This window comes from Montipora foliosa, chromosome 4 (genome assembly GCF_036669935.1).
Source record: "Montipora foliosa isolate CH-2021 chromosome 4, ASM3666993v2, whole genome shotgun sequence".
Taxonomy (NCBI): Eukaryota; Metazoa; Cnidaria; class Anthozoa; order Scleractinia; family Acroporidae; genus Montipora; species Montipora foliosa.
Genome location: NC_090872.1, coordinates 32,706,597 through 32,720,865, shown reverse-complemented (window position 1 = coordinate 32,720,865; position 14,269 = coordinate 32,706,597). Strand labels below are relative to the sequence as shown.

Genomic DNA, 14,269 nt, shown 5'->3' with positions numbered 1-14,269 from the left:
AACACAACTTGTGGCCTTTAGTTTACGTCAATGTTTACTTCACATGTGCACTGATTGACTAATTTTTGACATCTCGCTCAGCGCGACATTGACATCTCTTCCCTTTACCCTGAAGAGAGAGCCTGCTTGCAGGCTACTGTAAAGGCTGCAATTTTCTTTATCTTGCAATGTCAGCAAATGCAGTCACAAGACAATGACCACCTGAGGGCTTTTTAACAAGGAACAAAGGATTATGGTACATGTATTTAACAGTGATATCGAGGTCCTCTGGATGACTGGAGACATTACATTTAGCTTCTTCAAGTTCATCAAACGTGGCTTGGAGCTCTGCTGGTTGATTGTGTGAGTACTGAGGGACATGATCTTTACACTGTGGGGGCTGTACAGGACCGTTATTCTCTGTTGCCTGAATGGGACCAGGAGTGCTGCTGTAACCAGTTATGTCAGGGTGGAAGGCGTGACCATAGGTCGACAGTAGGTTGCAGAACTTTAGCCAGGCACTTTCTGGCAGTAAGTGACCAGTATCCATGGACATGGTACATGTAGCTAAGAAGGGATATATGTGTTGCAACGATTGGGGACTGCTGAATCACGAGGCGGTTAAGGAACATTCCCTGTACACATTAGCTAGAATTTGGATGAGGTGTTCATGGCAAGCGATGAGTTTGAGTTCTTGAGTACTTAGCTGAATCGATTTAAGATCCGACGACTTCCGGGATCTGTGGCTCATGCCAAATGTTCATAGCTTTGGTATGTTTTGGGTATGGGAGTGTCCATATGGGGTTGAACGGCAATGAAATGGGCCTCCTCTTAGGTAAGGGGAAATGTCAAGCTCTACTTATTTGCCATCCCAGACAACAGTCGAGGACAAGGAAGCATGTAGAGTGTAACCGTATGGGAACCGGTTATGGTAGCACCATTAAGCTCATAGTGAGTCCTGTATTTTCGCCACTTTTCGCTTAACTTTTCGGCGAAATATAACAAACTTTGGTCAGTCAAAGCGAAAATTCACATAACTTTCGCAACGGCCGCGCGAATTTTCAAGCGAAATTTTGTTTCGACAAAGAGATTTAGAGTGCTTAATGAGAGTTCACAGTGAGCATTTGCCTTTTACATTTAAGTTTAACTTTCAAAAAAGGCTCGTTGAAGCCCTCATAAGTGACCACCCCTGGAATTTGCGAGAGCTGATTCTCGTAAGTACACCCAGAATTATAAACAATAGAGGGTGATCGCTTACGAGAGCTTTCAGCAAAAGTCTCTGGGATTTTAAAATTATTATTGATGGTAGAAAAGATAACGTTTGGGAATGCACCTAGTAAAAACTGGAAACTTCTTTCTTTGTTTACGGGAATGGTTGCTTATGAGAGCTTTCAATTAGAGTTGAAGTGACATTTTTAACGGGGTTTTACTTGGTGGTCGTAACTTGACCTGGTCACTTACTGAGAACTTCAACTGTAGTTGTTGAATAAGTGATGGTTATTACATGCACCAGTATTCAATTTCTCATGATTTTTTTCAGCAATTTTTTCAGCTGTCACGTCGCCAGTTCAAGGGTGGCAGTGGCGACGTGACAAAATTTGAAAAAAATTGCATCAATGATGCAAGCAAAATATCGCTTGTGTAGCCGCAGCTAAAAACTTTGACACGCTCATTATTTATTACCCTCCTACAATATCTCAATCTCTTGACGTAATTTGTTGAATGGCAAGCGATTTTGTTTTTTCTTTGGGTGATACTTGCCATGGGTAAATTAAAAACCAAGAATTGGGTCTTAGGGAATGTAATCAAATCGGAAATGGCGTCGGTCAACAACGACAATTCGAATGCATTTCTTGACTTTACTGGTGCCTTATACATCATATTATGACAGTTCCAGAACCAGATTTCAACCTAGGCTAGAGATTAACACCACTGACCAGGACTTGGCAGGAGTGATAGGACAGCTTAATACTTTATCTAAGTGGACATAAAGGACTTGATTTGGGAAGAAAAGTTAACTTGTAAGCATCAAAGATAACTTTGAAGTGTGACTTCTTGTAATCGATCAAAATGATAAGGGCATTACACTGTTATATCTTTTTATTGAAAAAGTATCAATTGAGTAAAGGAAAGGAAATGGCTTGTAATGCTTATCTACAGTTTCATTGAGGTTGTGTTTACACTTAAGGTTGAGAGAAGAGTAATTACTACAGTTGTTGATTCCATTCATTCATTAAAATGTGAAACGCTAACAGACATTTTTACGAAATTTCTGTTTCAAGATTACGATATTTCGATTAGGTTCTTAAATTTTCGTTTCAGTATGCACAAACTCCAACCGAAATTTTATTGTTAGATTAGCAACTTTTCGTCCTGCATTCGAACTTTCATGTGGCTTAGCGAAATTTCTTTGAAATCTCGGCTGAAAAATCACACTTCTTCCCCTGAATTGAAATTTCGGCGAAATTTCAAGAGAACAATAACCAAATTTTTCTTGAAATTCGTTTGTATTTTTTTTGCACAGTACTGTACACACTTGACATTAGCAGGGTGGACAGTGATTGTCATTTGCGGTTATAAAGGGTGTGCCAGCCAGAACGTCTATGTCCAAGTCATTGACTATGAAGGCATCAAGAGCGAGTTCTTTGTAAGCTCGGATAAGATAAGGCAAGTCTTGTACAGAAGGAATGACTCACGGATGATTTGATCTTGCTGGTCTCTGTGCCAATGTTGAGGGGGGGTCGTAATGGATGATGCTTGTAAAAAGCCTTGAAGTGGGGTGATTGCTTGGTACTGACATGTCGGAAACAGTATAGTAGATGCTGAGGGATGTGGTAGCAGGTCATCTTCGTCTATGAAGGTATAATTATGGTGCATGATTGGTGTAGTTAGACTCTTCGTCATAAGGGCAAACGTGAGGGCTGATAGGGACAGGTACTCTAGGGGTAAATACGAGCAGGTGCTGAGAAATGTTGGTCATTGCAACCTGCTTGTTTGCGCATGGCATGATTTAGGTCAATTGCAAGCCCATGGCTGCAGTGGCTGCTTTGTAGTAGGGGTGAGGAAGCAGCTGCCTGGACCTTGTGGCAGAAGTGCGAAGGACTTTGGTGTCAGCAGCTGTGTGGATTTCTTTGAGGAGAAAATCAAGCGCCTGCGATATTTCTGGTTTCAGCTAGTGTCTTGTGTCTTTGGTCTTAGCACCGTGGTGAATTGTGGTCCTGTTGGTAACAAGCAGATGGTCTTCAGTGAAGGGCATTAACCATTGGAAGATGTATTCAAGTTTCATGTTGGAGAAGTCTTAAAAGTCGGTGCCAGTAGACTGGAAGCGGTAATATGCTCTTATTGCTTGCCAAATGGAGTTAACGGACATTGAATTCTTCACAATGGTATTGTGTGAAATACTTACTTACTTATCCTCATCGGGCCTATGAGGACTCTTAAGGCCGGAAATTGTGTGAAATGGTAGCGCAAAAGTTAGCAATTTGGCCTAGCATGGGTTTGAGGTGTAAACTCTTCTGACAAGCATTTTGTCGGCGGGTAGAAGGGATCTACGTTTCAGGAGTGAGTTAGCGTCTAGGGAGAGGGAATACTGGAGGTTCTGCCTCCATACTTCGAACGTTTCGGTCTTTGTTAGGGACCATTGCTTTGGAGCTCTACTGGAATTCCTTGAGTGGAGATGGCTGCTCAAAGTCCACTCAATCAACCATCAAATAGGTAGACTCTTTGTTGCTTGGATTAGCGAGGCGGCTTTTTGGTCCTCTCCAATGTTGAAAAGACGGGCAAGGAATGACTGGCACAACGAACAAACTCAAACAGTTTTATATGAGATGTTGTATGATCATATTCCAGCACTCAGCAAAGCCCCTTTTTGACTTATGGCTGTTTCTGCTTAAGTGGCCTCATACAACATAAGCCTCTTTTAGAGACATCACACCAAGCCCATCACTTCTGTTGGAGAGAACAGGACAGTCACAACACCGGCGATTCCATCCCTACTCTTCTGAAATAGTGTATGGATTCTTCAGCGTACCTCAGGGAACTTACATGTATATCAAAGGATATCTGTTAGATGGGGCCTATGGTGTAACCATTTGCAGACGAAGTTACAAAGGCAGCACTTTTAAGATCCTTAGCGTGGATCTTGGTGGGGTTCAGACCAGCAACTTCCCTCAGGACAACCTGCTGCTCAACCAACTGAGCCACAGGCTCACCATGCCCAGTGGAAGGTCTGATGGTAGTGTCATCTTTACCATGTTTGCCTGGTCCACCCAGTCTGATAGAGCTGCCACTAGGATTCCTTTAGTTTTCCCCTTCAACACTTTCTCATTTATGCCATTATAAAATTATGCCCTTGGTTTTGAACTTAATTTATTTGGAATTCACACTCTACTTAATGCCAATCATTTTACAGCCACTCTCTGATCTTTTAAGGTATAGTCAATCTACATTGACTACAAAAGGTGGCCAACAGTTTGCTTTAGTTTTCTAGACTATTAAAAAAACTTCCGTTCCATCTTTTGTGATAATTATTAATATTGGTTGTGAAGTTTTTAAACTATCATTATCATTACTTACATCTACATGTTCATGTATATTATACATCTTTGTTATCATTACTTTGTTCCACACTGTCTCTCATGACTGAAGGTGTATAAACAAGATACCCAACAACCCTGAGATGGACTGGCATCCTATTGAGGATTTATAACAGATTCCAGTACGGATTACTACACATCGCCATAACTCTCCAGTACGGATTACTACACATAGCCATAACTCTCGTGGGACTACCCGGTACTCCTATTGTTCAAGAAAAATGCTTTTCTATGCCTGCTTGGTCCTCTTCTACAGTAGATTCCAAGTGCAAATCTTTGGATCTCTGTCTATTAAACGCAAGATCAGTTAGGAACAAAACTTTAGCTATAAGTGATTTCACTACTAATCTCAACATTGACATCATGGCTCTGACTGAAACTTGGTTGAGTTCAGATGATGAAGCTTTTATAACTGAACTTTGCCCTGATGGATTTAAATTTATTCATGCTCCAAGGAATAACAACAACCGTGGCGAAGGTGTGGGCCTTCTTTTCAAGAATAATCTCCAAATGAAAAAGAAATTATGTGACTCATTTTTATGATTTGAATGTATGGACATTCTGTTACTGAACTTGATAAACGTTAGGATTTTTGTCATATATCGTCCTCCTCCTTCACAAGTTAATGGTTTGTCAGTTTGGCTATTTTTTGCAGAATTTTCTCAATTTTTGGAGCACATTGTTATTCTTCCCGAAACCATTCTCATTCTTGGTGATTTCAACCTCCATGTTAATACTGCAGATGATGTTAACAGTAAGAGGTTTCTTGATCTTCTTCTGTCTTTTAACCTTAAACAGCACGTTCTCTGTCCTACGTATAATGGTCGTTACACCCTTGATCTTATGATCACTCGCTCTGACGACTTGTTTGTATCTGATGTATGTACATCTGATATAGTCATCTCTGATCATTCTCCTGTTCTCTGCCATCTCAATCTTGTTAAGCCTCTTAGTAAGACGAAATTTGTCAATTTTAGAAATCTAAAATCTATCTGCCTTGATTCTTTCAAGCGTGATATCAGTGTCTCTCTCGCTTGTGTTGATAATTCTGATATATCTAAGCTGGTTTCACACTATCATGAGGTGCTTGCCTCTACACTCAACACGCATGCTGCACTGAAGCGTAGAGCTGTTACTGTTCGTGTTAAAAAAGCGCCTTGGTACACACCTGAAATTGACCTCCAGAAGATAGTTAGGCGAAGGTACGAACGTCGATGGAGGTCCACTGGACTTCCTTCTGACAAGCAGAAATTTTCTAAGCAATGTGCTGTGGTAAACAAGATGCTGTTTTTATCTAAACAGCAGTATTTTAACAGTTTAGTTGCTGATAATGAGAATGACCAACACTCTCTTTTCAAAACTGTTTCTAATTTGCTCTATCCTAAACAGAGCCCACAGTATCCTCCTAGTTCCGATGATACTTGCCTGGCTAACTCTTTTATTCAGTTTTTCACTGATAAAATAAAGGGCATTAGACAGGGCTTTTCAGCTGTTCCTGACACAGTTCTATCGCAATTAGATATTATCACCTACTCATCTGCTTTTTGTTGTTTTAAGGCAGTGAGCGAAGATGACGTTTCATGCCTAATAGGGTCGTCAGTGAAATCGTGCAGTCTTGATCCAATTCCTGCCTCTCTTTTGTTAAAGTGTCTGGATTCTTTTTTACCTACTTTGGTGAGAATTATCAACCTTTCTCTGTCTAAAGGTGTGTTTCCTGATTCTCTTAAAGTGGCCAAACTCACTCCTATTCTTAAAAAAGCTAATGCTGATCATGAAGTTTTTTCAAATTTCCGTCCTGTTTCAAATCTTCAGTTTTTATCTAAACTGATTGAAAAGGCTGTTGCATATCAGCTTAATTGTTATCTTGCTGAACATGATCTTCACGATTTGTTTCAGTCGGCGTATAAAGCTATGGGCAGCACTGAAACGGCTTTAGTACGTATCCACAACGACATCCTTCAATCTGTTGATGCTGGCAACTGTGTCATTCTGATTTTGCTTGATATGTCAGCTGAGTTTGATACAGTTGTTCATGATGTCTTACTTCATAGACTTGCTAATCGTTTTGGTGTCAGGGATGTTGTTCTAAGCTGGTTTAGTTCGTACCTCACGAATAGAAAGCAATTCGTTGGTATCAATGAGTCTTCCTCGTGCCTTGTCAACCTTGATGTTGGAGTGCCACAGGGCTCAGTACTAGGGCCTCTTCTTTACTTACTCTATACGTCTCCATTAGCTGACGTTGTTAAGCGTCATAATGTTAGTTATCATTTTTACGCTGATGATTCTCAGTTGTATTTGTCGTTTAAGGGTAACCAACAGCTTGCACAATCGAGACAGTCTTTGGAGCAATGTCTCACTGACATTTCATCGTGGATGCTTGCTAATGGTTTGAAGCTAAATCATGATAAGACAGAGCTGATGTGCATCCACTCTAGGTTTCTTAGTCGCCCTCCATTAGATGAGATCGTAGTTTGTGGTGAAACTATTGTCCCTTGTACTTCTGCTGTTAATTTGGGAATAGTTTTCGATGAATGCATGACTGGGGAACTTCAAGTCAGCAAGATTTGCAAGTCGTCTTACTTTCACTTAAGAAATCTGTCTTCTATTAGAAAATATCTTACTACTAATGCTGCTCACACTATTGTTCACGCTTTCATTTCTTCCAGACTCGATTACTGTAATGCTCTTCTTTATGGGCTCCCTAAATATCTTGTTGACAGGCTACAGCACGTTCAGAATTCTGCTGCTCGTGTTGTTACTTTTACAGGGAAGTTTGATCACATCACACCTGTGCTGATTGATCTTCATTGGCTTCCTGTATACTATAGGGTTATCTTCAAGTTGCTTCTGCTTACTTATAAGGCCTTAAATGGTCTGGCTCCTTGCTATCTGTCTGATCTTCTTTCTTATCGTTCCTCTTGCTACTCTCTCCGCTCTGTTACAAATAAACTTCTTGTTGAACCTAGAGCTAAGCTCACCACTTATGGTTTTCGGTCCTTTTCTTTCGCTGATCCGAGACTTTGGAATAGGTTACCTTTGAATATTCGTTCGTGCTCCTCAGTTGCTAGTTTTAAAAGCAGACTCAGCTCACCACTTATGGTTTTCGGTCCTTTTCTTTCGCTGATCCGAGACTTTGGAATAGGTTACCTTTGAATATTCGTTCGTGCTCCTCAGTTGCTAGTTTTAAAAGCAGACTCAAAACGTTTCTTTTTACATTATTTCTTGATAATAAGAAATTTAATTAGTTATTTGATTCTTTTTAATCATTTTCGTTATTTATCGCCTGGTTTGATATTTCTTTCATCATTTGATTTTATCATTATCATTTCAATAATTGTTGTTTGAAATAATAAGATTATTTTTACAGATCGTTTTTAAAATTAATAATATTTATTGTATGATAATGATAATGATAATATTCCATAGAATTTAGTGTTTTTAAATCGTTTTTTATTGAAATTACTGTTAATTGTAAATTGTAAAGCGCCATGGACAGCGATACATGGATACGAGCGCTATATAAATAAAGTTATTATTATTATTATTATTATTATTATTATTATTATTATTATTATTATTATTGTTATAATCTGTCAAGATGTATACAAAACATGGACCAGAGGTCTGTGGACCACCCCTGTGGACCCGGTCCATGGACCCCTTCATGGACCCAGTCCATGAACTACCCCTGTGGATGACCCTTCATTTTCAGAAATGATATAAGCAAAATGGCAGTCTCTAGTGGAATGCCTGTTGTCTTTCGCTTGAATTTAGTTTTCCTTTCCTGGATTGAAAACTGATGTGCAACATTCACGAGGGGAGATAGGACTTCAAAAACGACCTAAACCTGTTACATGTTTCTTGTGCTTTTCCCAGTACATCTTGATGTTAAAAGTTGCTGTAAATAATTATGTTGAGCAAAAGCATGTTTCCTTGCATGGTCATCCTTTCATCTCGTCTCATTTTTCTCTATACTCAATCCATGGTCTGTAATGCATTTCCTAGTTCCTGTTATATCTTTTAGTTGAGCAGACTGACAGGATTTAAAGGGGTTCTGGGAACTTTTAAAGCGTCATAGTCTGAGTCATTAGTAAGCGCTAACTGCAGGTTTAAATAGAAATCAAGTAAGAGTTAGCAATATAACTATACTCTGAGAATCTCAGCCCAAGGGTATAAAACTGGCCTGTTGATTACTCTATCTTTTAACTGCCACATGACTCTACACTTTACCCTTGAAAATAATATTAAATAATCAACTGCATGATTGGCCAAAGCGGAAGTGATAATACTCTTTGTCCGCCCAAATTTTGTGTAAACTTTGTAATTCCTGTTTCCCTGGGGACTTGGTCCCAAGAAAAAAAACAATTATTTTGGAAAAATTCTTTAATTCAAAGTTTGGGTGGACAAACAAAAAGTATTATGGTATTTTCTGCTTCGCCTAATTATGCATGTGTATTGTACCTGACTACTACAGTAGCTGTAACTAATATGAACGAAATATTTAGAAATAAGTTAATTTTTGTTCCAACTTTGTAGGTGCTATCAACCAGTGCTCCAAAAGTGAGCCCGACAGAGTCATTCCTGCGTTACCTAGCACTCCCTGAAGATGAATCCGAGTTTGTGGAATTGCAACACTCTGCAGTTGTTTTAATCTCACACTTGGATAGACTAGCTGCACCTTACTTGCCACTTTCATCAAATCAAAAGGTAACTGTGTGATAATTTCCTAAATTAGAGAGGTTGGGCTTCCTTTTAAAATCCTTTGAAAAGGCTGTTAAGTGTCTTTTTACACAGTGTAGGCCAGTCTTTTTTAGGCTCTCAATTGGGAATTTGGAAGTGTGTGGATTTAACACATTGGGAAATTTCTGGAAAGTAAACAAATATATTGCATTATTTTATTTTGCTCTTGTCAACAGGCTCACAGCATAGCACTAGTTCAAGACGTTTATGGATGGGGTTGGCTTTCCCAGGGCATAGCTGCCCATACTTTAGGTCCAACCACCTTGGACAGCCTTGTCGAAACTGGCATTGCACAGATTTGCTGCGCAGAAAAGTGCTTTCTGGCCCTGACAAAAACAGGCAAAGTTTATACTTGCCCCTACACACCAGAAGGCCAGGTCAGAGATCCTTTTTACATAATATTGTTGTTGCACATACGTTCTTTGCATCACACAGTCGTGTTGTCATGTGCAGTCACACGCTTACTTTGTACTTTTCAAGTTAAATTATTTTTCCGATTTATTTTTATTTCATTTAAATTGTTTTATTTATTAATAGCTACATGATGCTATTTGCAGTGTGAGAGTTTTATTATTAAAATAATTAATTATAACTGGCTGTAGTTATATTAATAATCTTAACTATAACTGTAACTAGCTGTTAACTTTATTATAAACTTGAATAAACTTGACTTGAATGCTTGAACAGGATTATTATACATGTAATTAATTTTTGTACAGTGTTCATTATTGTCACTACTAAATGAGATATACATGTGTAGTGATAGCAGCAATGACAATGGTGATGATTAGACCATGTATGTGTACCTTGATTGCAGAATATATTTTTATGGTATCTGTTGCAGGGTCCAGTTCTAGTTGAATCGTTGGCCAGGAGGTGTGATATCATTAAGATTGCTACAAGCCCAGAATGTAAGCACTTTATGGCTCTCAGTCGTGAGGGTGATGTCTATTCCTGGGGATCTGGGGATGGAGGAAAGTTAGGGCATGGTGATAACAAGTAAGTTGAAGGAAAATACATGTAAAAATCTTGAACATTATCTTATAGTTCTGAGGGATTGAGACACTTCTTTCATACCAAGAATGTTTACAGTTGTTTACATGTATTTTGTGTGTATTTTGTAATTTTCTTTGGACCATGTTGTGGCTGCTCAAGGTACCTTTTAATAGGCGTTTGGCCTGTTCTGGTCGAGTTGTGTTCATTGCCATTCAGTTCTTAAGATCGAAAGTAAGGGTGATGATCGATACAGAAAGATGCACTTGTTTGTTTGTTTAAATTAATGAAATTGAGAGTCTGTTATATTTTCTTTGTGTTAGTTTTTGCGATGATCCAACCTTGATAACTGGTCTTGCTGGGAAGCAGGTAGTTCAGATAGCTTGTGGAAGTAGCCACAGTGCTGCCGTGACATCTGAAGGAGAACTCTACACATGGGGCAGAGGAACCTATGGCCGACTAGGACATGGTAGGCACACCTCTAGAAATAATCAAGGTTATTTTCATGGTGAAGTCATCATGGAAGACAAAGACAACTGTAACAGAACGACACTAGCAACAGTTACATGTATAAAGGAAAAGAATCGTGCAACTTTAACTAAGATGTATTTGCAAATTACACGACTAATAGGACTGTACAGTCTGCAGAACCGTATAAGTTAATAATATTTTTTTTACTCGAAGTTATAGCTGTAATACAAAAATTAACAGTTGTTATTAATAGTGGACCAAATTAATTTACTCCTTAATTACTCCTTCACAAGAATATTAGGTTTGGTACATGTACACGTAACTAATACCCATATAAGAGTTACCCTTTAAAGATGAGTTTGCAACAATCATATAAAAAAAGTATAGATATTTTAGGGATTTTCCAAGTTTTTTTTGGAATTCAGCACGATCAGATGACGTAAATACTGTACATTGTAATTTTTCATTTTTATCTCTCTCATGACTTGATTTGTGCAATGCTGGGAAAAAGTATGTAATAGTTTCTTCTCCTTTTAGGGAATAGTGAAGACCACCTATTTCCAATGTTAGTGAGTGGTTTGCGAGGGTACCATGTCATTGATGTGGCCTGTGGAAGTGGAGATGCCCACAGCCTGGCAGTAGCTGATGATGGTAATGATGTAATCCTTCTTTCTGTCAAGTTTGTTTTCTGTATTAATTCACTAATAGGGACCTTTAGCACCGTGGGTGGACAATCGGGTGCAGAAATATGAAGGGAAAACAAGGAAATGTGGCCCTCTGATATGGGAACTTAGTAGCAATATCCCGGATACTGCATACAGCAGCACAACATCATAATCGACGTCCTGGGGCAGGGTCCCGTAAAGTAGACTTGTCGATGAGGGAACTGTTTGAGGATAGAGAAGGAGAAATCCTCATCTGGGCTGTTGCAGAAAGGCATCATCGCGAGCTCATTGAGTCTGACCAGAGCCTTTAAAATCTCGGCATAAGTTCAAGTAGCGCACACATAGAGGCCTTGTCTAGACAGTCAGTGCTTTGTTGGGGAAGATACTTCGTTGTTAGTCTTTAGTTCCTTTAACTTTATTTCTTAGTACTCTTATTATTTTAATGTTAGCACGTCCTAGAACCTATAGACACACTGGGTTACGTACGTCGCCCCAGTCGTATTAATAGCTTTGGAGACATCCTTACGTTACTTCTGTCAAAAAATAATAATAATCATCATCATCATCATCATCATTGGGTACTACAGGTCTCTTAAGCATCTCGAGGAACAGTATCTGAAAGGCGGCATTGTGTCATAGAAGGTACCTGTTTTGCCTTAGCGCACAGCAGCCATATAGCACATGTACGAGGCTATTCGGGGCCTTGCCGCACATTTTGCATGTGACGTCATAACCTTGGGTTGTACGAGCCTTAAGTGATGTATACAGTTTAGTTGGTGTTAACTGCTCCATCATTCCTGGAGTGGTGTGAGTTGTTGCGTCTTCCCAGCACGTTAGCCAGGCAAAACAGCCTTGCTGGTTAAGCTCTTCATCATCCCACCTGGATCTAAGCAACTTCCCTTGCCAGCTCTCGTTCCGGATCTTTTCTTTCCTCCTTTCTCTGACTGCCGTTTTCAGTAAGTTCTTGATGCTCTTCCTAGGCACTTCGTTTCCTCTACTGTCACTGCACTTAGGTTCGGGGTACTGAAGAAAATTTCTTGCGGTTCCAAGCAGTGTTGCTTCCTGCAGAAATTCCATTCTTACAGTCACCCCTGTTTGCTGGCTAGATGCAAAAAATCTATGGCATGTATAGGGCGCCCAGCGTAACCTATACAACCTAAAAGGAAATTAAACTAGTTACGCAACCATATATCTAAGCAAATGATCCTATGAAATAACAGTTTTTAAAAATGTGGAAAAAAAAGTATACAATATGTACAATAAATTAAAAGTAATAATGAAAGGTTAATTGTTCATTATCAAAAAATAAAATGTTCCAACTTATAAAACAGCTGCTTTGAAATAACGAGCTATATGCAACGAGTATGAAATGGTGGCTTTCTGCATCTTCTCTAAAACACACTTTGATCGGGCACCAACAAGCTTCTTCATAGTTTCTTCTACGTCCTTCAATCATCCCCCCAATGCCTCAATAATAATGTTACATTGCTGTACCTCGTAACCAAGATGCTGTTGTTTTAATTCTAAACGTAGTAGACCATACTTTATTGCCTTCTCTTCAACTTTCTTTGCACGATTATCAATCCAGGGGCAGCTCATTTCTCCTGCCCAGACTTGCTTTGCCTTGTGGTCCACGAAGCGAGCATCAATTCTATTAGCTCTAACATATGTGTGTTCTGCATATACCGCCACATCCCAAAAATCTTTCCCTTCATCCGACTCATAGATAGGTTTTGGTTTCACAGGTGAATACCAAGGAGGAACACCTTCCACCAACTTGAGATCTTTGGACTTCTCGAAGAATAACATCTTCAGAGCAGCATTGTGTCGGTCCGAATAGTTTGATTGAGCAAAATGCGTGGAAGTGTCTCTGCTTCTTTACCGCACAGCCTACAGCTTACCTTTCCCTGGGTTGTTTTGGTCTTTTGTGTTGTATACACTTTGGTTGGCAAGAGTTGTTCATAGAGTTCGATCATACCTGCAACTGTATGGGTGGGTGCCGATGACCAATCCTTCATCCATGCAAAGCACGCATCTTGACTAAGTTCTTAATCTTTCCAACGCGATGTGAGTAACTGCCCATGCCAATTCTCTGCCTTTATCGTCTCCTGTAGCTTATCTGTCATTAGACGCTTCAAGAGTTCTTTGATCGTTATTCCCTCAACTTCTACCTCTGATCTTCTAGCTAAAGTAATTGAAGGATTGGATTCCTAAGCGATAAACTCATCTCCAGTTGCTCTGCATATTTGTGTGCTTCAGTTATTAGTGAAGAATGGCCTTTCTCCACTGCTCTCTCCTCAAACATCTGGACAGTTCTTATCGTAGGGGGTGCATTCTGATAGAGCTTTACAGCAGCTTTGATCGTTAAAAAGTAAAGTGGTGCGTTTATATAGCGCCTTTATCACAAACGTCTCAAAGGCGCTTTACAATGATCAATTTACCCCCAGCGGACTGGAAGCATATACAGGCGCAAATGGCAGCCGCTTGTAAGCAGTCCATGCATGCTGGTACTCATTTTACCAACCTCGGAAGGATGGAAAGCTGAGTGAACTTTAGCGGGAAAGAAGGTCGCCAAAATTCCACTCTCGGCAGAACCGGGAATGGAACCCGAGACCTTAGGATTGGAAGGCAGAGTTCTTACCACTGCGCCAACCCCTCCGCTCTTTGTAAGCTTATTATTATTATTATTATTATTATTATTATTATTATTATTATTATTATTATTATTATTATTATTATTATTATTATTATTATTATTATTATTATAAGCAATCCTTGTTGCTTAGAATTCTGTTCCCCAATAACGTCTACTTTAATATCGACCAC

The 14,269-nt window shown here is 39.4% G+C and overlaps 1 protein-coding gene across 1 annotated transcript in view; it reads left to right on the top strand.

The window, feature by feature from the left end:
- The window catches only part of LOC138000649 (E3 ubiquitin-protein ligase HERC2-like), a 104,896-nt gene that overhangs the window by 17,171 nt on the left and 73,456 nt on the right, over nt 1-14,269 (top strand). The window contains exons 4-8 of the mRNA XM_068847209.1: nt 9,111-9,281; nt 9,491-9,691; nt 10,159-10,313; nt 10,631-10,776; nt 11,316-11,429. Of these exons, the coding sequence (XP_068703310.1) occupies nt 9,111-9,281; nt 9,491-9,691; nt 10,159-10,313; nt 10,631-10,776; nt 11,316-11,429 (787 nt within the window). The remainder of the gene's footprint in view (nt 1-9,110; nt 9,282-9,490; nt 9,692-10,158; nt 10,314-10,630; nt 10,777-11,315; nt 11,430-14,269) is intronic.